This window comes from Pongo abelii, chromosome 9 (genome assembly GCF_028885655.2).
Source record: "Pongo abelii isolate AG06213 chromosome 9, NHGRI_mPonAbe1-v2.0_pri, whole genome shotgun sequence".
Taxonomy (NCBI): Eukaryota; Metazoa; Chordata; class Mammalia; order Primates; family Hominidae; genus Pongo; species Pongo abelii.
The window spans coordinates 8,697,040-8,722,024 of record NC_071994.2 but is presented as its reverse complement, the minus strand read 5'-3'; the positions used below and the strand labels follow the sequence as shown (position 1 = coordinate 8,722,024).

The window sequence follows — 24,985 nt, the reverse complement described above, 5'->3', positions numbered from 1 at the left end:
CAAAAACCACAGTGTTAGCAGGGGAGGGTGGCATGTGCCCATAATCCCAGATACTCAGGATGCTGAGGCGGGAGGATCTCTTGACCCCAGGAGTTTGAGGCCAGCCTGGGCAATATGAGACCTTGTCTCTAAAAACAAAACAGATGGGGCATGGTGATTCATGCCTATAATTCCAGCTTTTTTTTTTTTTTTTTTTTTTTTGAGATGGAGTCTTGCTCTGTTGCCCAGGCTGAAATGCAGTGGCATGATCTCGGCTCACTGCAAGCTCCGCCTCCCGGGTTCATGCCATTCTCCTGCCTCAGCCTCCCGAGTAGCTGGGACTACAGGCGCCCGCCACCATGCCTGGCTAATTTTTTGTATTTTTAGTACAGACGGGGTTTCACCGTGTTAGCCAAGATGGTCTCAATCTCCTGACCTCGTGATCCACCCGCCTCAGCCTCCCAAGGTGCTGGGATTACAGGCATGAGCCACCGCGCCCAGCCTAATTCCAGCTTTTATTTATTTATTTATTTATTTTTCAGATAGAGTCTTGTTCTGTCACCCAGGCTGGAGTGCAGTAGTGTGATCTCAGCTCGCTGCGACCTCTGCCTGGGTTCAAGCGATTCTCCTGCCTCAGCCTCCAGAGTAGCTGGGACTACAGGTGTGTGCCACCACGCCCGGCTAATTTTTGTATTTTTAGTAGAGACAGGATTTCACTGTAATGGCCAGGCTTGTCTTGAACTTCTGACCTCAAGTAATCCACCTGCCTCGGCCTCCCAAAGTGCTGGGATTACATGCATGAGCCACCTTGCCCAGCCTAATTCTAGCATTTTGAGAAGGCTTAAGCGGGAGGAGTCCTTGGGGCCAGGAGTTCAAGATTAGCCTAGGCAGCATAGTGAGACCTCTGTGTCTCCAAAAATAATATATATTTTTTTAAAGTAGCCAGGCATGGTGGCACATGCCTGTAGTCCAAGCTACTCAAGACGTTGTGGTTGTGGTAGGAGGATCACCTGAGCCCAGGAGTTCGAGGCTGCAGTGAGCTTATAATCACACCACTGCACTCCAGCCTGGGTGACAGAGTGAGACCCTATCTCTAGAAAATAAAATAAATTTTAAAAACCCTAAAACACAGTTTTGAAAGAAACGAGTAAGGAACAAAAGTGAGATCAATACTGCTTATGCAAATTAAATACATACAATACCATTTATTTATTTTTGTACTTAGTTTTATTTTTTATGTTTTTCTTGAGACAGGGTTTCACCCTGTCACCCAGGCTGGAGTGCAGTGGTGTGATCATAGCTCATTGCAGCCTCAACCTTCTGGGCGCAGGTGATCCTCCCGCCTCAGCCTCCCAAGTAGCTGGAACTACAGGGACACACCATCATGCCAGCTAATTTCTTTGTATTTTTTTGTGGAGCTGGGGTTTCACCATGTTTCTCCGGCTGGTCTCCAACTCCTGAACTCCAGCGATACACCTGCCTTGACCTCCCAAAGTTCTGGGATTACAGGCCTGAGCCACTGCACCTGGACCACAATACCACTTACATAAACAAAAAATATATACACACAAAAATGATGAAAGCTTCACAATGATCCATTAACGTCTTTCTTTCTTCCTTCCTTTCTTTCTCTTTCTTTCTTTCTTTCTTTTTTTCTTTCTTTCTTTCTTTCTTTCTCTCTCTCTCTCTCTTTCTTTCTCTCTTTGTTTATTTATTTTTTTTTGGAGTCTTGCTCTGTTGCCCAGGCTAGAATGCAGTGGCATGTTCTCAGCTCACTGCAACCTCTGCCTCCCAGGTTCAAGCAATTTTCCTGTCTCAGCCTCCTGAGTAGCTGGGATTACAGGCACGCACCACCACGCCTGGCTAATTTTTGTATTTTTAGTAGAGATGGGGTTTCATCATGTTGGCCAGGCTGGTTTCGAACTCCTGACCTCAAGTGATCCACCTGCCTCGGCCACCCAAAGTGCTGGGATTACAGGCATGAGTCACCACGCCCAGCCCATTCACATTTAAATAGGATGGAGCAGGGATCAAAGATGAAGAAGAAAATACAAAGGCAAAACAAGAGTTGCCTTGCATCCATTGATGCTTCTTGTATGCTGTGAAATAAGGAATACAATAAACTCAGCTCTCTGCTCCCCAGGACTAAATGAAGAAGAGAAACGTGCAAAGGACATGGACAGGAATTCACAGAGGAAGCACAAATGGTCTATGGAGATAGGAAAATACTTGAACCTCACAAATAATGAAGGTGTGGAGACGAAAGTTACCCCATCTTGGACGCGAATCCGCCATGCTGACTTCTGAATAGCCCCAGTCCCATGAATACCTCCTGGTTCCTACTGTATTTACTGCCCTTAGTGTAAGACTATGTCCATCTTGATGTTATCACACCAATTATAGGCTATGGTGTATGCAGATTCTTGCCTGTTCTGGAGAGCTGCCTTTAATTGTCTTGCACAGAACATGCATACCCTTTCCCTATGGCACATAAACCTTGGGTCTAGGGTGACACGCATGGAGATCTGTTTGTCTTGTGGCCGCCCAAGACCAAACTTGTCTGTAAAGTCCCCCAAATAAATCACCTTGTACCAGCAAACTGGATTTGTCTGCCTTGTTCTTTGGTTTCTCGGCTCCTTCAGCATGCGGGAGCTACCTTGCATATCTGGCCCTTTCATGAAAGAGAAGAGAATGCAAGTTATTGCAACGATGCAATAATGGCTTTTCATCTATCGGATTAGCAAAGTGAAAATTATAATTGCTGGTGAGGGTATAAACACTGTTGTTGGAAATCTATATTGATTGAGCATTTAGGGGGAATAATTAGGCACTATCAAAATCTAAATGGCTTAGAGCTAGCTAGTTTGCTTATAGAACATTATCTTGCAGAAATCTCAAGACACATTTCCAGGGATGTCCGCAGCTGCAGTGTCTGGAGTAAGGAGGCAAGCGGAAGCAGTCCCCGTGTTTGACAAAAGGACACAGGTGAAGTACATTAGGTGGGTCAGACAGCCAAACAGTGATGATGGTAAAGACTGGGTGGCTCTGTATGTCCTGACATGGAAATAACATAACATTCTAGTGTGCAAAACCAGGATGATCCCATTTTTGTTGAAAAATATGTATATGTAGGTTTGTATACACACACATGTCTATCTCTAAAATCACAAGATATTCAAATGGTACACTGGCTCAGGTCTTGGTTTTGCATCAGAGGCCAAGGACAAAGCAATAGCCCCAGGGCCCTGCGTTGCTAATCAGGTGCCAGGCCCCCCCTGCAGGGAGGACAGGACACTCCTGACCTCAAGTGATCCACCCACCTCAGCCTCCCAAAGTGCTGGGATTACAGGCTTGAGCCACCCAGACTAGACATTTCAATTTCTGAGGCTGTTCTTAGTGATCAGAGGACTTTTCACTACCCGAGGTGACTTGAGAAGTCATAGCGCCTGCTCACGTCTTATCCAGGCCTGGAAACGGCTTGGCCCAAGGGGGAGTGGGTGGGTGGAAAAGGATGCGGCAGTCTCTGTCCGAATGCTGCGCTCCCCGTTGCTCAGGGTGTCAGTTCCACATTTGTTTGTGCTCACAGGGGAAAAACACGGGCCAAATACACACCCAATAGTTAACAGCAGTTCTACTGCACAGATTTAATTTTTTTTTTTTTAGACAGAGTTTTGCTCTTGTTGCCCAGGCTGGAGTGCAGTGGTGCGATCTCGGCTCACTGCAACCTCCGCCTCCCTGATTCAAGCGATTCTCCTGCCTTAGCCTCCCGAAGTAGCTGGGATTACAGGCACCCGCCACCACGCCCTGGTAATTTTTTTGTACTTTTAGTTGAGACGGGGTTTCATCATGTTGACCAGGCTGGTCTCGAACTCCCGACCTCAGGTGATCCACCTGCCTCAGCCTCCCAAAGTGCTGGGATTACAGGTGTGAGCCACTGCACCTGGTCATATTTAAATTTTTGACAGTGTGCATATATTACTTCTATTATCTGAAGAACCAATAAAGATATGTTTTCTATCTGTACATGTATTTATTATTTTGTTTTGTTTTATTTTATTTTATTTTATTTTTTGAGACAGTCTCATTCTGTTGCCCAGGCTGGAGTGCAGTGGTGTGATCTCGGCTCACTGCAGCCTCCACCTCCTAGGTTCAAGCAATTCTCCCATCTCAGCCTCCCAAGTAGCTGGGACTACAGGCATGCACCTCCATGCCCAGCTAATTTTTTGTATTTTAAATAGATATAGGGTTTATCCATGTTGCTTAGGCTGGTCTCAAACTCCTGCGCTCAAACCATCCTCCTGCCTCAGACTCTCAAAGTGCTGGGATTACAGGCGTGAGCCACTACTCCAGGCTCCCATTGCAGGTTTTAAGCAGAAGTCTTTAAAAAATGGCCCAGGCTGCTGGGTTGGGAATTGACCATGAAGAGGCAGAAAGTCTATGTAGGAGACGACTGATGTTGAGAATGCTCCAAATGGCTGGTGGTAAGCGTTCAGGTTCTGAATGCACTTTGAAATCAGGAACAACTGTTGGATAGGGCATAGCATTTCAGAGAGAGAAAAGCCTAGGTTTTTGGCTCCAGAAACTGGAAGGATAGCATAGTCACTAGGCCAAGATGGAGAGGGCTGTGGGGAGGGTCAGGGAGTCAGTTTCAGAGTTGTTGAATGTGAGATGCCTGTTAGACACCTAGGTGGAGCAGTGGACTGGATCATTCGAGTTTGGGAGGCAGGACTCACCTTCTAAGCTTGAGGGAGATGTCTGGACTACAGATAAAAGTGGGGTTCATTGGCTGATAGATTTTATTTAAAATGAGCCTGTCATGCCTGTAATCCCAGCACTTTGGGAGTCTAAAGCAGGAAGATCTCTTGAGCTCAGGGGTTCGAGACCAGCCTGTGCAACATGGCTAAACGTCATCTCCACAAAAAATACAAAAAATTAGCTGGGCATGGTGGTGCACACCTTTAGTTCCAGCTACTCGGGAGGCTGAGGCGGGAGGGTCACTTGAGCCCAGGAGGTCGAGGCTGCAGTGAGCCATGATCACGCCACTGCACTCCAGTCTAGGTGACAGAATGAGATCTTGTCTCAAAAAAAAAAAACCAAAAAAACCACCAAAAACCCCAAAACACAAAACCATGAGCCTGGTGAATCCAATAAAAGAGTAGCTGTGGCCGGGCATGGTGGCTCATGCCTGTAATCCCAGCACTTTGGAGGCCGAGGCAGGCGGATCACAAGGTTAGGAGTTCGAGACCAGCCTGGCCAACATAGTGAAACCCCATCTCTACTAAAAATACAAAAATTAGCCAGGCATGGTGGTGCGCACCTGTAATCCCAGCTACTTCGGAGGTTGAGGCAGGAGAATCGCTTGAACCTGGGAGGCGGAGGTTGTGGTGAGTCAAGATCTCACCACTGCACTCCAGCCTGGGCAACAGAGTAGCTGTGGACAAAGAAGACAGACCGGGCAGCTGTCCCTCTCCTGGAAGAGCAGGAGGAACTGGCAGAGGAGCTGGGGGAGAGCCGGCCACTGACTTCATGTTAGTGGGAGAGAAGGCACCAGTGATTTTGGCACGTGCAGGCTCACAGGGTGGTGGGGGTGACAGCCCGGCTGAAGTGGGTGCAAGAAAGAAAGGCAAGGGGGAAATTGACTTTGCCCAGTGAAAACTCTTTCAGGAGGTTTTGCTGCAAAGGGAACAGAGAAATGGGGCAGTGTTGAAGAAGGGGAAGTGAGTCCAGAGAGAAGGAACAGTAGTGCTGATGGAAATGAGGCCAGAGAGATGAGAGACATTGCTGATGCAGGAGAGAGTAGGAGGACGGCCGGAGCCACATCGCTGAGCAGGCAATCAGCAGATGAATAAATGTGTGTGAAGTGGTGATAAGAGAAGCAGAGTAAATGGTGGTGCCTCTTAGGGACTTAGGGGATCTGGGCAGGGAGGGCTTCTTTGGCAGGTGTCATTTTAGCAGAAACCTGGAGGTCCTGAAGGAGTGAGCCATGTGGATTCTGGGGAGAGAGCATTTCAGGAAGAAGAAACAGTCCGTGCAAAGGGCCTTAGGGGAGACTGGCTGGTGTACTGAAGGGACAGTGTGGTTGGATCAGAGTGAGAAGAGGTCATGGTGGCACTTGCGGGTAAACACCTGTGAAACATGCAGGACCTAGTGGGCCAGTAAGGACTTTGGCTTTTACTCAGCGAGACCCAGGACCCATCACAGGCGTGATGGACTCTTTTTTTTTTTTTTTTTTGAGTTAAGGTCTTGCTCTGTCACCCAGGCTGGAGTGCAGTGGTGCAATCAGGGCTCATTCTGCCTCCTGGGCTCAAGTGGTCCTCCTACCTTAGCTTCCCGAGTAGCTGAGATCACAGGCACACTCCACCACACCTGGCTAATTTTCGTATTATTTTTTGTAGAGAAGGGGTTTTGCCATGTTGCTCAGGCTGGCCTCGAACTCCTGGCCTCAAGCCATCTGCCTGCCTCAGCCTCCTAAAGTGCTGGGATTACAGGTGTGAGCCACTGCGTCCAGCCGGGCTCTATTCTTCACAGGATCACACTGGTTGCTGAGTAGAGAATGGTATCAGGACAAAAGCAACAACTGGGAGGTTGGGTGTGGTGGCTCACACCCGTAATCCCAACACTTTGGGAGGCTGAGGCAGGTGGATGGCTTGAGGCCAGGAGTTTGAGACCAGCCTGGGAAATATAGTGAGATTCCATGTCAACAATAAATAAATAAATAAATAAATAAATACATAAATACATAAATACATAAATAAATAAATAAGCAAAAGCCGGAGATTAAGCGTTACTGAAATGATCCAGAGGAGAGAGGGTGTTGGTTTGGAGAAGTGCTGGATTCTGCATGTATTTCAAAGGTGGAGCTGGTAGGGGTTTGCTAAGGCATTAGGGGCAGAATGTGAGTCAAACGAAAGAGTCAAGGATGATGCCAGGGTGTTGACCTGAGCAACAGGAATCTCAGACATGCCCCTGACTGGGATGAGGCAGGCCAGTAGTCTGACCTTCAGCATGTCAAGTTGAAATGCTTATTTATCCAAGTGGGGATGTCAGATGGGCCACTGGATATTTAAGTCTGGGAGAGGTCAGGCTGAGATATGTAAACCTGGGGACAGGTGGAAAACAGCAGGTGCTGGCCTGGCACAGTGGCTCATGCCTGTAATCCCAATGTTTTGGGAGGCTGAGGCGGGCCAGGGGTTCAAGACTAGCCTGGATAACATGGCAAAACCCCATCTCTGTAAAAAAATACAAAAATTAGCCGGGCATAGTGGCACGTACCTGTAGTCCCAGCTACTCGGGTGGCTGAGGTGGGAGGATCACTTCAGCCCCGGAGGTTGAGGCTGCAGTGAGCTGTAATGGCACAACTGCACTCCAGCCAGGGTGACAGAGTGAGACTCTGTCTCAGAAAGCAAGCAAGTGGCTTTTAAGGCCATCAGACTGGATGAGCTCACTTAGGGAGGGAGTGTGGTAAAGGAAAGAGGTCTGTATGCACCTCGTGAGAATATCAACCTGAGAAATCCAGACTTGCCCTCTGCCAAGGAAGAAAGTAGCCCAGAGTTCTGGACTGTCCAGGAAATCACCTGGGTTGAGGTCTGGAAGGGGCTCCGTTTCTGAAAGTGGAGCCACCTACATGTGCCTTCCACTGGGCCCCAGGTGTGAGAGAAGGATGGCAGCCCCCTAGAAAGAAAAGAGTTTGCATATTTTGGGTGGCAAAAGAGCTTTACCTGGAGCATCACTATTTAGGATATTTACATTGGATGTGCTCGTTGTGAGGTGCTACTGGGATGGAGTCTGAGAGCAGAAGAGGGGCCACAGGGCCACGGTCTGAGAAAAATCCTGCCTCTATGGCATCTTCCAGGATAACCTGCTTCCCTGGGGCCACATCATTGATTAATTAATAACGGCAACACGGCCCGGTGCAGTGGCTGACGCCTGTAATCCCAGCACCTTGGGAGGCCAAGGCGGGTGGATCGCTTGAGGTCAGGAATTCAAGACCAGCCTGGCCAACATGGTGAAACCCTCTCTCTACTAAAAATACAAAAAATTAGCCAGGCATGGTGGCGCATGTCTGTGATCCTAGTTACCCGGGAGGCTGAGGTGGGAGAATCGCTTGAACCCAGGAGGCGGAGGTTGCAATGAGCTGAGATCACGTCACTGCACTCCAGCCTGGGCAACAACAGCAAAACTCCATCGCAAAAAAAAAAAAAAAAAAAAAGATAATAAGAATAACAGCAACGCTAACATAGCAGTTCCCATGAGCCATGAGGATGTTCTGTTTGTATCTGCATAGTGATTTAACCCTTACCACTACCCTGGGAGTAGATCCGATTATAACCAGCCCCTCCCCATTGCCTATGAGAAAACAGGCACCGAGAGGGTACAGGACAAGTGGAGGAGCTGGGATTTGCACCCAAGCGCTTCCTCTGTGCTCTTAGCCATGATGCTCTGCTGCCTCAAAAGAATGGTCAGCTAGTGTTAGTTAATAATAATAACATTTACCGATTTCATCGTTTGGGGTTTCATGTAGTCCTTGCAACAAACCTATGAGCTGGGCCCGTGATTCCAGTTTTGCAGAGTGGGGAGTTGGTCACAGAGACCAGGCCTCCAGCCCAGCTGGTCCGTCTCCAGGGCCTCAGCTCAGCACTACATCCCTGTACTGCAGGCCTCAGTGGTCAGCACCAGGCGTCCCATGGGGACTTAGGATTCCAAGGCTTTTGAGCACTGCTTAGAAGTTTGGGGTAAGATCTTTTACTTTTTTTATATTAAAAAATATATATTTTTTTTGAGATGGAGTCTCACTCTTTCGCCCAGGATGGAGTACAATGACGCGGCCTCGGCTCACTGCAACCTCCGCCTCCCGGGTTCAAGAGATTCTCATGCCTCAGCCTCCCGAGTAGCTGGGATTACAGGTGCCCACTACCATGCCCGGCTAATTTTTGTATTTTTAGTAGAGATGGAGTTTCAATCCAGGTGGGAGATGGTGTTTCACCATGTTGGCCAGGCTGGTCTTGAACTCCTGACCTCAGGCAATCTGCCCACCTCGGCCTCCCAAAGTGCTGGGATTCCAGCCACTGCCTGGCCTGGGGTAAGCTTTCAATGTTGTAACTCCCTCCAGAACCTCATGGCCTATGAATATGGCCAGGTGGGCCTGGGCCCAGGCTCTGAATGGCCTGCTGCCTCTCTCCTGGACACAGCATTCAACTTCATGGCTGGGGCTGGGAGTGCAAAGATTTGTTTATTTGTTTATTTTTTATTGAGACAGAGTCTCACTCTGTCGCCCTGGCTGGAGTGCAGTGGTGCAATCTGGGGTCGATGCAGCCTCTGCCTCCTGGGTTCAAGTGATTCTCATGCCTCAGCCTCCTGAGTAGCTGGGATTACAGGCATGCGCCACCATGCCTGGCTAATCTTTTTTGCATTTTTGGTAGAGACGGGGTTTTGCCATTTTGGCCAGGCTGGTCTTGAACTCCTGGCCTCGAGTGATCCACCTGCCTCAGCCCCCCAAAGTGCTGGGATTACAGGTGTGAGCCACCGCTCCCAGCCTGGGAGTGCAAGGATTTAAATAAAATCTTGTGAAAGTTCAGTTTGGCTCTTTCAGGGACTCGGCCAGGCCTGGGGGGCAGCACAGGAGACAGGCTGACTCCCCTGTACAGATGGATGGGGAAACACAGGCGGAGTAGGGACAGGGGACTTACACCAGGTCACACGGGGAGCCTGTGGATGAGGCAGAGGCAGGACTTGGGCCTGGGTCTCTGCACTAAACGACTCCTGGGCATCCTGCTGAACTCTCTCCCAGAAGGAGATTGGCCTCAGATACCCCACTGACCCCTTCCTAGTATGCTTTTACCGGACCCGTTGAGACTGGCTGAGGACTGGTTGCCATAGAGATGGCCTGTTAGGCAGTTCCACGGTGGGGATGGGGGATGGGGCAGGATGGGGCAGGACACGGATATGCTAAATACCTACCAACAGTTGGTTAGGACCCCGTTGGCGCGACCAGGGCAGGACGTGCGGCTTCAGGCTCCAGGAACCAGCACGGGGCTGCTCAAGCTGCTGTCGACCATCTCTCAGGACAAGCAGGTGAGGGAGGCCCAGTGAGGACACTTCCAGCTGCCTAGAGCCAGGTGGGTCAGGGAGGCCTGGGCTGGGGAGGCCCTTGAGAAGCCATGAGACCTGAGCTGAGGTCCAGGTGAAACTCAGGGAGGCAGGAGTGGGACAGGGACCACAGGGAGGCCTAAAGGCCTTGGGAGAAGCCGAGGGATGACGCCTGGGAGTGACTCCCAGGGATGATGGGGCCATTCAGGGAACACTGCGGGAGGAGCAGCATTTCAGGAAAGATGAAGACCACCTCGATGAAGACCACCTTGGTTTCTGCCTTGGCTGTAGCAAGTCCAGGGCCCAATGGGACATTTGGGAGTGCAGTCCAGGGCCCAGAGGTGGCCTAGTGCAATGGTGACAAATCTGGGCTCCACCACTTTCCAGCTGTGTGACCTGTTACTCAGCCTCTCTGAGCCTCAGCTTTCTCCTCCACATAACGGGGATGATAGTGAGTACCGGCCTCCTAGGGTCCTTGGGAAGGTTATGTGTGTTTATGCATGAAACTCCTGAGCACACAATAGGTACTCAGCAGGTGGCGGCTGTTGCTATTTTAATATGCAGAATGGAGGTGGTGTTCGGTCTGGTTTTTTTTGTTTTTTGTTTTTTTGAGATGGAGTTTCACTCTTGTTGCCCAGGCTGGAGTGCAATGACACAATCTCGGCTCACTGCTGCCTCCACCTCCTAGGTTCAAGCGATTGTCCTGCCTCAGCCTCCCAAGTAGCTAGGATTACAGACACAGGCCACCACACCTGGCTAATTTTTTTTGTATTTTTAGTACAGATGGGGTTTCGCCATGTTGGCCAGGCTGGTCTCGAACTCCTGGCCTCAGGTGATCCGCCCCCCTTGGCCTCCCAAAGTGCTGGGATTACAGGCATGAGCACCACACCCAGCCCTGTTTGGTTGGTTTTTATGGTAACGAGGGCCCAGAGGGGCCCAGCCAGGCCCAGCCAGGTACACAGAAGGGAGCACCCGGGTGAGGTGCAACACAGTCCAGGAGGCTGCTCGAGCTGGCTGCTCCTCTGCTACTGCCTCTGCCCAGGGCCGCCTGGGGAGTGGGGAGTGGTGATGCCAAATCAAGACCTGCAGCGGAGGTCTCAGAGCTCAAGGCAGACAGCAAAGAAGGACCGCAAGCCCAGGGGCCAGGGCAAGAAAGGACAGGGCTCTGAAGAGGCTGAAGAGTAAGGAGCAGTGGGATGGGTCAGGAGGCTGTTGGGGGTCAGGGCCCTCTGGGGGCTGGCGCCGACCCTGACCCCCACCCTCTCCTTCTTCAGTCTCTTCCCGCTTCCTCCTCGGAAGCCCTCCTTCCCCTTCCAGTGGGCCTGGGAGAGCATCGCCACAGATGTCCGGGCTGTGCTTCAGCCAAGCTCCACAACCCCTGGCCACCAAGCCCTGCCCACGCCCTCCTCGTTCTCCCAGAGCCAGTCCAGGCGCAAGTCGATGGCCAACCTCCCAGAGGCCCATGGCTGCTGCTGGAAGACAGAGGCGCAAAACCTGAAGGCGAGACAGCAGCTGGGAGCCTGGGGCGGTGTCTCCATCCCTACTGGCAAAGGGGAGTTAGGACCAGAGTCCCCCAGTGGTCTCCAGCTGCCTGGGAGGAGGCCGGGATCAGGATCAGTGTCCGACAAGCAGGTCCAGCTGGAAGGCCCGGGTGCTGAGGAGGCCGAGAGGGGTCTGAATTCTGGGGTGCTGCCTCAGCACCCCAGGAGGGGGTCGATCTCAGAGGAGGAGCAATTCTCAGAGGCCACAGAGGAGGCTGAGGAGGGAGAGCACAGGACTCCCTGCAGAAGGAGGGCTGGTTGTCAGAAAAAGGGGCAGATTTCTGGAGAGGAGGAGGCCTCGGATGACGGGGAAGTGCAGAGCCAGAGCCAGGGGAGCAGCCCCAGCTTCAACAACCTCCGAGGGCCACAATGGAGGAAGACAAGGGCCAAGGAGCTGCAGGGGCCATGGGACCTGGAGAAGCTGCACAGGCAGCTACAGAGAGACCTGGACTGTGGTGAGCGTGCCGCTCAGAGCCTGGGTTCCCCCGAAGCTACACCGCAGGGAACAGGGAGCAGTCAGGGAGGCAGGGGCTCAGGCAGGCTGGGCTCTGCTCTGGGTGCTGGGGGGATTGCCCGGCGGGCTGAGAGAGAGAGGGCAGCCCCTGACTTAGTCCCACTGTGGGCAGGCCCCCAAAAGCTGCCCTGGAAGGCTTTGAGGGCTGCCTTCCAGGCCTCCAAGAGGAATGGAAAGGCCTGTGCCTCGGGATACGATGAAACTTTTGTGTCTGCCAACCTCCCTAATCGCACCTTCCACAAAAGACAGGAAGCTACCAGGTAAGAGGGAAGAGAAGGGAGTGGGAGCCCAGGGTGAGAAGTAGAGATGGAGCCAGTTCTCCAAGAGATGCTTAGGCATTTGAACTCTCATTCATTTCTTTCTTTATCCATTCACCAGACTTTTGGATCATCCATCCATCCATCCATCCATCCATCCATCCATCCATCCATCCAAACTACTGATAACATCCACTCAACCATTTATCCATCTCTCTGAATACCTGGCCAATTATCTATTGATACAACCACTTTTATTTCCCATCTTTTCTTCTATCCATCCATTAAATTATTAACTAAGTGATTAATGCAACATTTATTATCTACTCATGGGCCCTTAGGATATAACTATTAAAAGATTTGGAATTAGCTGGGCATGGTGACACGTGCTTGTAGTCCCAGCTACTCAGAAGGCTGAGGTAGGAGGATCTCTTGAGCTCAGGAGATCAAGACTGCAGTGAGCTATGATCCCGCCACTGCACTCAGCATAGGCAACAGAGTGAGACACTGTCTCTAAAAAAGAAGTTAAGGGGCCAGGAGTGGTGGCTCACGCCTATAATCCTAGCACTTTGGGAGGCCAAGGCGTGTGGATTGTCTGAGCTCAAGAGTTCGAGACCAGCCTGGGCAACATGGCGAAACCCTGTCTCTACTGAAAATATAAAAAATTATCCAAGTATGGTGGTGCGTGCCTGGAGTCCCAGCTACTCAGGAGGCTGAGACATGAGAATCACTTGAACCTGGGAGGCGGAGGTTGCAGTGAGCTGAGATTGCAGCACTGCACTCCAGCCTGGGTGACAGAGTGAGACTCTGTCTCAAACAAACAAACAAACAAACAAAAAAACCAGCCTGGTCAACATAGCGAGACCCCTGTCTCTACAAAGGAAAAAAAAAGATTAGCCTGGCTTGGTGGAGAGTGCCTGTAGCCCCAGCTACTCTAGAGGCTGAGTCAGGAGGATCTCTTGAGCCCAGGAGTTCGAGGCTGCAGTGAGTCATGATCACATCACTGCATTCTAGTCTGGACAACAGAGCGAGCCTCTGTTTCTAAAGCAAAGGAGACAGTGGGAGCCGAAGGGGAGACGGTGAGGAGACTGTTGGCAACACTGAGGTGAGGAACCAGGAGGCTCTGTGGATGGAGGGAGGGGATCAATTTAAGAGACACTTACAGGCTGGTTCAATAGGCCTTGGTGACTGGTGACAGGAGGCATGTGAGGGCAGGGGAGAGTTCATTCAGCATTCTTACAGCACCCCACAATTCTTTTTTTTTTTGAGATGGAGTCTTACTCTGTTGCCCAGGCTGGAGTGCAGTGGCACGATCTCGGCTCACTGCAAGCTCCGCCTCTCAGGTTCACGCTATTCTCATGCCTCAGCCTCCCGAGTAGCTGGGACTACAGACGCCCGCCACCACGCCCAGCTAATTTTTTGTATTTTTAGTAGAGATGGGATTTCACCGTGTTAGCCAGGATGGTCTCAATCTCCTGACCTTGTGATCCACCTGCCTCGGCCTCTCAAAGTGCTGGGATTACAGGCATGAGCCACCGCGCCCGGCCTTTTTTTGAAGCAGTCTCACTGTGTTGGCCAGGCTGGAGTGCAGTGGCACAGTCTTGGCTCACTGCAACCTCCGACTCCCAGGTTCAAGCGATTCTCCTGCCTCAGCCTCCCAAGTAGCTGGGACTACAGGAGCCCACCACCACACCCGGCTAATTTTTGTATTTTTAGTAGAGACTGGGTTTTACTATGTTAGCCAGGCTGGTCTTGAACTCCTGACCTTGTGATCTGCCCGCCTCGGCCTCCCAAAGTGCTGGGATTATAGGCATGAGCCACCGCGCCCAGCCACAATTCTTTTTTTTTTTTTTATTTTATGTAATTGATAAATAAAAATTGTATTTATGGTGTACAACATGAGGTTTTGAAATATGTGTATATTGTTGAAGGTCTAAATCAAACTAATTAACATATGCATTATCTCGCTTTTTTTTTTTTTTTTTGAGACAGAGTCTTGCTCTGCCCAGGCTGGAGTGCTGTGGTGTGATCTCAGCTCACTGCAACCTCCGTCTCTGGGGTTCAAGCAATTCTCATGCCTCAGCATCCCAAATGGCTGGGATTACAGGCACCTGCCACCACACCTGGCTAATTTTTGTATTTTTAATAGAGATGGGGTTTCACCATATTGGCCAGGCTGGTTTCAAACCCCAGACCTCATGATCCGCCCGCCTCAGCCTCCCAAAGTGCTGGGATTACAGGCGTTAGCCACCACTCTCAGTCTTACTTGATTTTTTTTTTGTAGTGAGAACACTTAAAATCTACTCTTTTATTGATTTTTAAATATACAATACATTGCTTTTAACTACAGACACCAGATCATACAATAGATCTCTTGAACTTATTTCTCCTCTCTAAATGAAATTTCTTATGCTTTGACCAACATCTCCCTTCTTCTCCCCACAAACCCAGTGAGACCTTGGTAACCACCATTCTACTCTCTGCTTCTATGAGTTTGACTTTATTTATTTATTTATTTATTTAGAGACAGGGTCTCGCTGTGTTGCCCAGGCTGCAGTGCAGTGGCACAATCATGGCTCACTGCATCCTTGACTTCCAGGGCTCAAGTGATCCTCCCACCTCAGCCTCCTGAGCTCTAGGACTACAGTCATGAGCCATCATGCCTGGCTAATTTTTTTTTTTTTCTGAGATGGAGTCTCGTCTCACTGTCGCCCAGGCTGGAGTGCAGTGGCGCGATCTCCGCTCACTGCAAGCTCCGCCTCCCGGGTTCACGCCATTCTCCTGCCTCAGCCTCCCGAGTAGCTGGGACTACAGGCGCCCGCCACCACACCGGCTAAGTTTTTGTATTTTTAGTAGAGACGGGGTTTCACTGTGTTAGCCAGGATGGTCTCGCTATCCTGACCTCGTGTTCCACCCGCCTTGGCCTCCCAAGGTGCTGGGATTACAGGCGTGAGCCACCGCACCCAGCTGCTGGCTAATTTTTAAAATTTTGGTAGAGATGGGGTCCCATTATGCTGAGTTTGACTTTTTTAAGATTTGGCACATAAGGGAGATTATATGGTATTTGTCTTCATGTGCCTGGCTTATTTCACTTAACATAGTGTCCTCCAGGTTTATTCATGTTGTTGCAAATGACGGGATTTTCTTCTTTTTAAGGCTGAAGAATGCCATTGTGTATATATACCACCTTTTCTTTATCCATTCTTCTGTTGATGGAATCTTAGGTTGATCTCATATCTTTGCTACTGTGAATATTCCTGCAACGAACATAGGAGTGCAGCTACCTCTTCAACATACTAATTTCATTTCCTTTGAATATGTACCCAGAAGTGGGTTGCTGGATCACATAGTAGTTCTACTTGTAATTTTTTAGCGAACCTTGATATTGTTTTCTGTAATGACTGTACTAATTTATATTCCCACCAACAGTAAACAGAGGTTCCCTTTTCTCCACATCATCACCAACCCTTATCTTTCATCATTTTGATAATAGTCATTCTAACAGGTGTGAGGTGATATCTTATTATCATTTTATTTTGCATTTCCCAGGTGATTAGTGATTAGTGATGAAAAAGACATTTGTATGTCTTTTTTTGAGAAATGTCTATTTGGGTTATTTGCTTATTTTATTATTATTATTATTATTATTTTGAGATGGAGTCTTGCTCTGTTGCCCAGGCTAGAGTGCAATGCCATGATCATAGCTCACTGCAGCTTTGAATTCCTGGGCACAAGCGACCCTCTCACCTCAGTCTCCTGAGTAGCTGGGATTACAGGTGCATGCCACCACGTCCAGCTGATTTATTTTTTAACTTTTTATTTGTAGAGATAGGTATCTTGCTATGTTGCCCAGGCTGGTCTCCAACCCCTGGCTTCAGGTAATCCTGCTGCCTCCACCTCCCAAAGTGTTGAGATTACAGGTGTAAGTCACCATGCCCTGCCTCTTTGCCTTTTTTTTTTTTTTTTTTTTTTTGAGTTGGAGCCTCACTTCGTCACCCAGGATGGAGTGCAGTGGCATAATCTTGGCTCACTGCAACCTCCCCCTCCCAGGTTCAAGTGATTCTCTTGCCTCAGCCTCCTGAGTAGCTGGGATTACAGACGTACACCACCAGGTCTGCCTAATTTTTTTGTATTTTTTAGTAGAGACAGGGTTTCACCATGTTGGCCAGACTAGTCTTGAACTCCAGACCTCAAATGATCTGCCCGCCTTGGCCTCCCAAAGTGCTGGGATTTCAGGCATGAGCCATCGCGCCTGGCCTTTGCCCATTTTTTAATTGAGTTATTTGCTTTCTTGTTACTGAGTTATTTGAGTTCACGTATTTTGGATATTAACCCCTTTTCAGATGTATGGTTTGCAAATATTTTCTCCCATTCTGTATGTCATCTCTGTTGATTGTTGTCATTGCTGTGCAGAAGCTTTTCGGTTTGATGCAACTTCATTTGTCTATTTTTGCTTTTGTTGCCTGTGCTTTCTGGGTCATAGGCAAAAAACCATTGCCCAGACAAGTGTCATTAAGCTTTCTTTTGTGTGTGTGTGTGTGTGTGTGTGTGTGTGTGTGTGTGTATGTGTCTGTGTGTGTGTGGCAGAGTCTCAATCTGTCGCCCAGGCTGGAGTGCAGTGGCTCAATCATGGCTCACTGCAGTCTTGACTTCCTGGGCTCAGGTGATTCTCCCACCTTAACCTCCCGAGTAGCTGGGACTACAGGTCTGGGCCACCATGCCTGGCTAATTTTTTGTATGTTTAGTACAGATGGGGTTTAAGGCTGAAGAATGCCATTGTGTATATATACCACCTTTTATAAACAATATATACACAATATATACCATTGTGTATATACACCATGTTGCTCAAGCTGGTCTCAAACTCCTGGGCTCAAGCGATCCACCTGCATCAGCCCCAAAGTGCTGGGGTTACAGGTGTGAGCCACCATGCCCAGCCTTTTTTTTTTGGCTCAAGATTGCTTTGGCTGTTTGGAGTATTTTGTGGTTCTATATTAATTTAAAATTGTTTTTTATATTTCTGTGAAAAATTTCATTGGAATTTTGTTAGGCTTGCATTGAATCTGTAAATTGCTTTGGATAATATGAACATTTTAACAATATTAATTCTTCCAAAGCACCCTTCATTTCTTTTTTTTTTTTTTTTTTTTTTGAGATGGAGCTTTGCTCTTGTTGCCCAGGCTGGAGTACAATGTCCTGGTCTCAGCTCACTGCAACCTCTGCTTCCCTGGTTCAAACAATTCTCCCGCCTCAGCCTTCTGAGTAGCTGGGATTATAGGCATGTGCCACCACGCCTGGCTAATTTTTGCATTTTTAGTAGAAACAAGGTTTCACCATGATGACCAAGCTGGTCTCAAACTCCTGACCTCAGGTGATCTGCCTGCCTCCGCCTCCCAAAGTGCTGGGATTACAAGCATGAACCACCGTGACCGTGCCTAGCCTGGAAGCAGGAGACCTCTAGAAAGAGTAGGGAAAGGCCTTGAGCTGGGCCCGAGGGCTGAGCCTCCAGGGCAGTCTCTGTCATGGACTTCCATGACAAACCCTACTCCCAGGACACTGGCTCTGGACACTGCAGCCCCTCCCCATAGGCTTCCATATTCCCTTATCCAGCCCCTGGCCCTCCGTGAGGCTCCTGCTGCCCATAAACCTCTCATTCCCCTTCCCTTTATCACCCAAGGAGCCTGCTGCAGGCCTGGGAGCGGCAGCGGCAGGAGGAGCGGCAGCAGGCCGAGCTGCGGCGGGCCCGGACGCAGCATGTACAGCGGCAGGTGGCCCGCTGCCTGGCAGCCTATGTGCCCAGAGGGAGCCGGGGCCCTGGAGCGGCCCAGCGCAAGCTGGAGGAGCTGAGGTAAGGAGCCTGGGTTTCGGGAGGCCTGGCTGGGAGACGGCAGGGAGGCTGTGCCAGGTCTCAGTCTACAGGACCGAGGAGCACCAGCCTTCGCCTTCCCTGGGGCTGGCCAGGCCACTTCACCGCGTTTCCAGATGAGGATGCTGAGCCATGTGGAGAAGGGGTCTGTCGAAGGCCACCCAGTTAATAATGACAATCTCTGCAGCTGCTGAATGGTCAAGGATAAAATATTCTACATGTATGATCACACTTTCAAATCTTCATTTCCTGATTTCCAATGCCAGACATGCTTGTTGTAACATTTCAAAGATTACAGAAATAATGCCTGGAGAAGGTGAACAGCCCTGTGACCCCACTCTGGGAGACAATCATTGTTCACAGTCGGCTGAAGAGTCGCGTTTTGTTCTCTTCCTATATTGTGACCATTTTCCTTTTTTTTTTTTTTTTTTGAAACAGAGTCTTGCTCTGTCGCCCAGGCTGGAGTGCAGTGGCATGATCTCGGCTCACTGCAATCTCCGCCTCCCAGCTTCACGCCATTCTCCTGCCTCAGTCTCCCAAGTAGCTGAGACTACAGGCGCCCACCACCACGCCTGGCTAATTTTTTTTTTTTTTGGTATTCTTAGTAGAGACGGGGTTTCACCGTGTTAGCCAGGATGGTCTCAATCTCCTGACCTCGTGATCCACCCGCCTCAGCCTCCCAAAGTGCTGGGATTACAGGCGTGAGACACTGCGCCCGGCTGTGACCATTTTCCTAATAAGCAAAGCAAATTTGTGGGCAAACCTTTTTGGACTCCTAACAGGTCTGTGAAGCAGGCAGTATTGCTGCCCGTGGGCCAGGTCGGGTTCTTCCCTTGGCCGCACAAAAGAATTTGAGAGCAAGTCCAAAAGAAGAGCAGGCAAAGAAGTTTATTGCAAAGCAAAGGCCACCCTGACCAACATGGTGAAACCTCATCTCTACTAAAAATACAAAAATTAGCCAGGTGCGGTGGCGCACACCTGTAATCCTAGCTATTCGGGAGGCTGAGGCAGGAGAATTGCTTGAACCCGGGAGGTGGAGGTTGCAGCAACCCGGGAGGTGAAAATTGAGCCACTACACTCCAGCCTGGGCGACAGAGCAAAAACTCCATCTCAAAAAAAAAAAAAAAAACCCACCCTGAGGACTGCTCAGAGGGAGAGACGGCAGCTTGTGCCTCAAGAGGAATTCCTTTTATGGAAGTTGTTTATACCCAGTCACAAAATACTGGAGAGGTCAGGTATGCAGAGGCGGACCTGTGGTTGGCGCATGCGCTCAGCATCTGCATGCTCTAATGCGCATCACATGTAACATTAGCATATAAAATCTTTACCTAGGGGTGTGTTTCTTACCATTAAAATGAGGAAAATGTTGCTATAAGCTAAACCTTGAGCCTAGCTGTGTATGCGGAACCCCGAGAAGTCCTTAGCTCCCTCCAAGGCAGGAATTTGTAGCTAATAGCTTCTCGGGCTTTTGGTGCTGATTGGCTGGAGACTGGGGAAGCTACATTATGAATAAGGGGCTTTTGTTTTCTTTCCTGGGCTGTGCTAGGTATCAGGGAACTTGTAGCCTTCTGGAATCCCCTAGGACTGCTTATCTTGCAAAAGAGTTAGGTACTCGGCTGTGCGCCGTGGCTCACGCCTGTAATCCCAACACTTTAGGAAGCCGAGGCAAGTGGATCACCTGAGGTCAGGATTTTGAGACCAGCCTGGCCAACATGGTGAAACCCTGTATCTACTAAAAAAAAAAAAAATACAAAAATTAGCTGGGTGTAGTGGCGCGCAGCTATAGTCCCAGCTACTTGGGAGGCTGAGACGGGAGAATCACTTGAACCCGGGAGGCGGAGGTTGCGATGAGCCAAGATTGCACTATTGCACTCTAGCCTGGGTGACAGAGAAAGACTCCATCTCAAAAAAAAAAAAAAAAAAAAAAGAGTTAGGTGCTGATGCACGAGGGCACAAGGGATGCAGAGCCCTGCGAAAGGAGCCCCTGGGGCTTCACACAATGGGAAAAGTCAGTATGGCCCGCTCACCTTACTATCCTATGGGGAAAAGTCAGTATGACCCGCTCACCTTACTATCCTACCTCGGTATCTCCACCTGCATAACCCCACCGGTGAGCAACCTGAGGCTCAGAGATCTTAAATAATTTGCCAAAGGTCATGCGTGGGCAGCAGAATTGGGTTCCAGCCACGATGCCACCCTGCCTGAGCACTCAAATCCTCCACTTTTAGACGAAAGGCACCAGGGCCTTCCCCCAAGAGCCCAAACCAGTGACACACGTAACACAAATAAATCAAATAAATGTGACCAAAACGAGTGCCATTGATTTGAGCACCTCCTGGGTGCAGCGGGTGCAGGGCATCTTTTTCTGCACCCTGTCTCCTTTGGTCCATGGCAAGTGGGGTGAGGGTCCTGCCCTGCCATAAGGCCACTGATGGCTCAGCGGGGTTCTTATCATCTACTCTTTGAGGCTCAGTCTTTTTTTTTTTTTTTTTTTTTGAGACGGAGTTTCGCTCTTGTTGCCCAAGCTGGAGTGCAACGGCGTGATCTCGGCTCACTGCAACCTCTGCCTCCCGGGTTCAAGCGATTCTCCTGCCTCAGCCTCCCAAGTAGCTGGGATTACAGGCATGCGCCTCCATGCCCAGCTAATTTTGTATTTTTAGTAGAGACAGGGTTTCTCCATGTTGGTCAGGCTGGTCTCGAACTCCCGACCTCAGCTGATCTGCCCGCCTCAGCCTCCCAAAGTGCTAGGATTACAGGCGTGAGCCACCGTGCCCGGCCGAGGCTCAGTCTTAATCACCCCAATTTTACAGATTTGGAAACAGAGGCTCTGAGAGGTCAAGTGTGTTTTGGGGGACTGCTTGGGCCAGTGTTTAGGGGGATCCTTTCTCCTTCCCAACCTCGCTCTGTTGCCCGGGCTGGAGTGCAGTGGTGTGATCTCAGTTCACTGAAACCTCCATCTCCCGGGCTCAAGTGATTCTCCTACCTCAGCATCCTGAGTAGCTGGGACCACAGGTGCACGCCACCACACCTGGCTAATTTTTTTGTATTTTTGGTAGAGACAGGCTTTCACCATACTGCCCCAGCTGTCTCAGACTCCTGACCTCAAGTGATCTGGCTGCCTCGGCCTCCCAAAGTTTTGGGATTACAGGCGTGAGCCACTGCATCCAGCCAAGTGTTTTGTTTTCATAGTAAGGCAGGAAGTGTAAGTTTCAGAACTCCAAGTGGCAGGTGCAGCAAAAAGAGTGATTCAACCTCACTCCGTTTACTTTCTATTTGAGAGGGCTAAGGCATAAGTAGGTATCTCCCATGCAGTCTCTCAGCCATTACAGCCTATGAACTTCACTGTCTGAGCGGAACGGGAGACTTTGTCCTGCCTAGGAAGGGCAGGCACAAAAGAGGTTGTCCTGTGGGAGGGACGGATGTGTCTCCTTCCATTCTGAGATGATGGACAGGGCTGACACCCACAGGCACCACTTCCCTTTCTGCTCAGGGCTCCTGTCATTGTTTTTTTGAGACAAAGTCTTGCTCTGTCACCAGGCTGGAGTACAGCGATGCAATCTTGCCTCACCATAAGCTCCAACTCCCTGGTTCAAACAATTCTCCTGCTTCAGCCTCCCAAGTAGCTGGGATTACAGGCCCACGCCACCACTCCCAGCTAACTTTTGTATTTTTAGTAGAGACAGGGTTTCACCATGTTGGCCAGGATGGTCTCGATCTCCTGACCTCGAGATCTGCCCGCCTCGGCCGGCTCCTGTCACTTCTAACAGAAATAGCATAAAGTATCCAGCAGGAAAAGTGTACACAATATCACAGAAAAGATAGGGACTGCCAGCTCATCTCCCACCTCCCCTTGTAACTGCCATAAATTCCTTCCTAAATGGTGAAAGCCCTTTTTGCAGTAACTTGTGTTCCTGGCCATGGGTTTTCAAGTCTATGTCTTTTTCTCAATGAAGGACGGTTCCTTCCTTGGCACAGGGCCAAGGGGCATGGCCCAGCAAGGCTGCGTTTTTCCACCAGGCCCAGCACAATCGCTGAGGTCCCAGTATAGGTCTTGGGGTCTTGTCTGTGTCTCCCTGCCCCTCCTGTCCTCTTGTCTGTGTCTTCCCTCCCCTCCTGTCCACGGGTGCTGCCTCCACACCTCAAGGCCTCTCTTCTATGCTTCACAGATGGATGCCTGGTCCCATGTGGGTGTGGCTCGAAGGCCCCTCTTGCTGCTAGAGTGCTCTCTTCATGAGTGGCAGTGACACTCAAGTTTGTCAAACAGACACATTTCTGACAAGTGCACAAACTGGGTTTTGGGTTTTTTGAGACAGGGTCTCGCTCTGTTGCCCAGGCTGGAGTGCAGTGGCACAGTCTCAGCTCACTGTAGCCTAGACCTCCCAGGCTCAAGCGATCCTCCCACCTTGGCCTCCCAACTACCCAGGACTACAGGTGCACACCACCATGCCTGGCTAATTTTTGTAGAGACAGGATTTCACCATGTTGCCCAGGCTGGTCTCAAACTCTTGGGCTCAAGCGATCTACCCTCCTTGGCCTTCCAAAGTGCTGGGATTACAGGTGTGAGCCACCACGCCTGGCCAAACTGGGTTTTTATAAATGAAAATTGTGCTTCCCCAGTGGAACCCTGATCTCTCAGGGGTGTGTTTTATAAATTTGAAACATATTTTTTTTAGTTTCTCTGTCCCATTTTCCAAGCTGTCTGCTTACAAGAACCACAGAGAATGCTGGCAAGCTTGTCCGATCCCTACTATAGCACAGTGAAATAAACTGAGCCCAGAGCCAAGAGCCCAGAGAGAGGCCTTGCCCAAAGTCACACAAGCAACAACCACAGCTCCCCCTCAAGGGGAAGAGGATGGGGAGGGGAAGCTATGTAAGCAGGTGTCTGGAAGCTCAGAAGCCAGCACTGGCCCCTTTCCCATGGGGGTGGCACAGGACGATGGGCAAGCCCGGCTGCACAGGGCTCGGCCCCCCACTTCCCAGCTGCACAACTTCGAACAAGTCCCTCAACCCTCCCGATCCATCAGTAAAGTGGGTGAATAATTTCCACCTTGGCTGACTTCACAAGGAATCTAGGCAAGAATGGGAATGAAATAGCTTTGTAAAGGTGAGGGTGAGGACATGAATACCAAGTCCTTAGTGAAGATGAGCGGGCTCAGGAGTGGAGATCAACAGTTGTGTCCATGGTTAGCTGCACAAAGGCCTGTCTCCCCTGCAGGCGCCAGGAGCGACAGCGCTTTGCTGAGTACCAGGCGGAGCTGCAAGGCATCCAGCACAGGGTGCAGGCCCGGCCCTTCCTGTTCCAGCAGGCCATGCAGGTGAGGCTGGCACCTGGGCAAGCACATAGCTGCCCCCTGTGAAGAGCTGGCTGAGTGGGTAGGGAAGCAGGATGCGAGTAGGTCCCTGCAGATAGGATCCCAGGGCTGCTGCCCTCTGGAATCCCTGGGACCCCGTCAGTAACCCGAGCCCCACCTTGCCCTCGGCAGCCCTGGTGCAGAGCAGGAAGCCCTCTTCTCTCTCCTCAGGCCAATGCCCGGCTCACTGTCACTCGGCGCTTCTCCCAGGTGCTGTCAGCACTGGGGCTGGATGAGGAGCAGCTGCTGTCTGAGGCAGGAAAGGTGGACAGAGAGGGCACCCCCAGGAAACCCAGGTGAGTCTCCCCGTCAGGTCAAGAACTGGCTCTGCCATGCTGCTGCGGGAAGGGGCGCCCACACCAGCACTCTGGGCTCTGGAGGGCCTCCCCCAGGACAGGCAGAGAGCCCAGAGGAACGCAAGGCCAGGGTTGTCATTCCTACTTCTCATGAGGAAACTAAGGACCTGAGGGGCAGGGCCTTTTTTAAGGACACAGAAGCAAACAAGCTGCAGAGCCAGTCTGGGACTCTGCAACCATCTGAGCGGCCACACACCAAGTCCCTCATTAGGGGCTGGCACCACCACACTGGTCACCCCATGCCTTAGAATAACCTGGTACAGAGCAGGGATTATGAGGCCCACTTGACAATAAGGAAAGTGAGACTCGAGAAGAGAGAGTCACTTTGCCCAGGATCACACAGCAAGCCAGCACTGAAGCAGGGTTTGAAGCCACATTGTCAGTTGTTTCCTTGGGCAGGGGGTGGGAGCTGCAGAGTCAGGGGCCTCTATCTGTGTCTTGAAGGAGCCACAGGTCAATGGGGGTGAGAATGGAGCACTCTCCTCAGAGGCCCCCAAGGACAGAACCCACCGGCAGCCAGCCTGACAGGCACTACAACCCCAGCCTGGACCCGGAGTGCAGTCCCTGAGATAAAATTAAAGGCTTTATGGCAAACACAGTGTGGGATTTCTGGTGGTGGGGGTGGTGGAGGCTATGGGTTGGAAGTTGGAGGTGGCAGGTGGGTGGGCAGCAGGCTTAGCTCTGTCCCCGCACCCCCTCCGCACCAGGAGCTTTGGCTCTTTTGGTTCCCCCCACCCAGCACACACAGCCCCTTCTCTGCTCCTGAGGAGTGGGGACATCTCGAAGAGCAAGAGCTGTGACTTCTCCACCCCATCTCCAATGTATATGTTGGGTCCTATAAATTCAAGCGTGAATAAGATGGAATGACTCCTGCCTCTGAGGACGCCCAGTGAGTGGGAGAGGGGGTGGATCCTTAAAGGGGTGCATACAACATATCCTAATGCTGAGTTGCACCACACAGAGAGCCAAAGACTGAGCAACCGTTGGGTGAGGGGAGGGGTTTCAGGAGAGACTGGGATTGTGTGCACTGGGCCT

At 50.5% G+C, this 24,985-nt stretch overlaps 1 protein-coding gene and 1 long non-coding RNA gene across 2 annotated transcripts; one reads left to right on the top strand and one right to left on the bottom strand.

Moving 5' to 3' along the window:
* Window positions 1-1,213: 1,213 nt before the first annotated feature.
* LOC129048889 (uncharacterized) lies at window positions 1,214-9,879 on the bottom strand. The gene is made up of 3 exons (XR_008511561.1): window positions 9,666-9,879; window positions 2,565-2,650; window positions 1,214-1,504 (listed from the first exon to the last, which is right to left on the bottom strand). It is a non-coding gene; the product is annotated as an uncharacterized LOC129048889 (long non-coding RNA).
* Window positions 9,668-24,544, top strand: TSGA10IP (testis specific 10 interacting protein). The gene is made up of 9 exons (XM_054525603.1): window positions 9,668-10,050; window positions 10,453-10,516; window positions 11,108-11,246; window positions 11,340-12,061; window positions 12,233-12,380; window positions 18,055-18,225; window positions 23,459-23,558; window positions 23,766-23,890; window positions 24,395-24,544. The coding sequence occupies exons 1-9, from the start codon at window positions 9,904-9,906 to the stop codon at window positions 24,516-24,518; spliced, it is 1,740 nt and encodes a 579-aa protein (XP_054381578.1). The 5' UTR covers window positions 9,668-9,903; the 3' UTR covers window positions 24,519-24,544.
* Window positions 24,545-24,985: the final 441 nt, after the last annotated feature.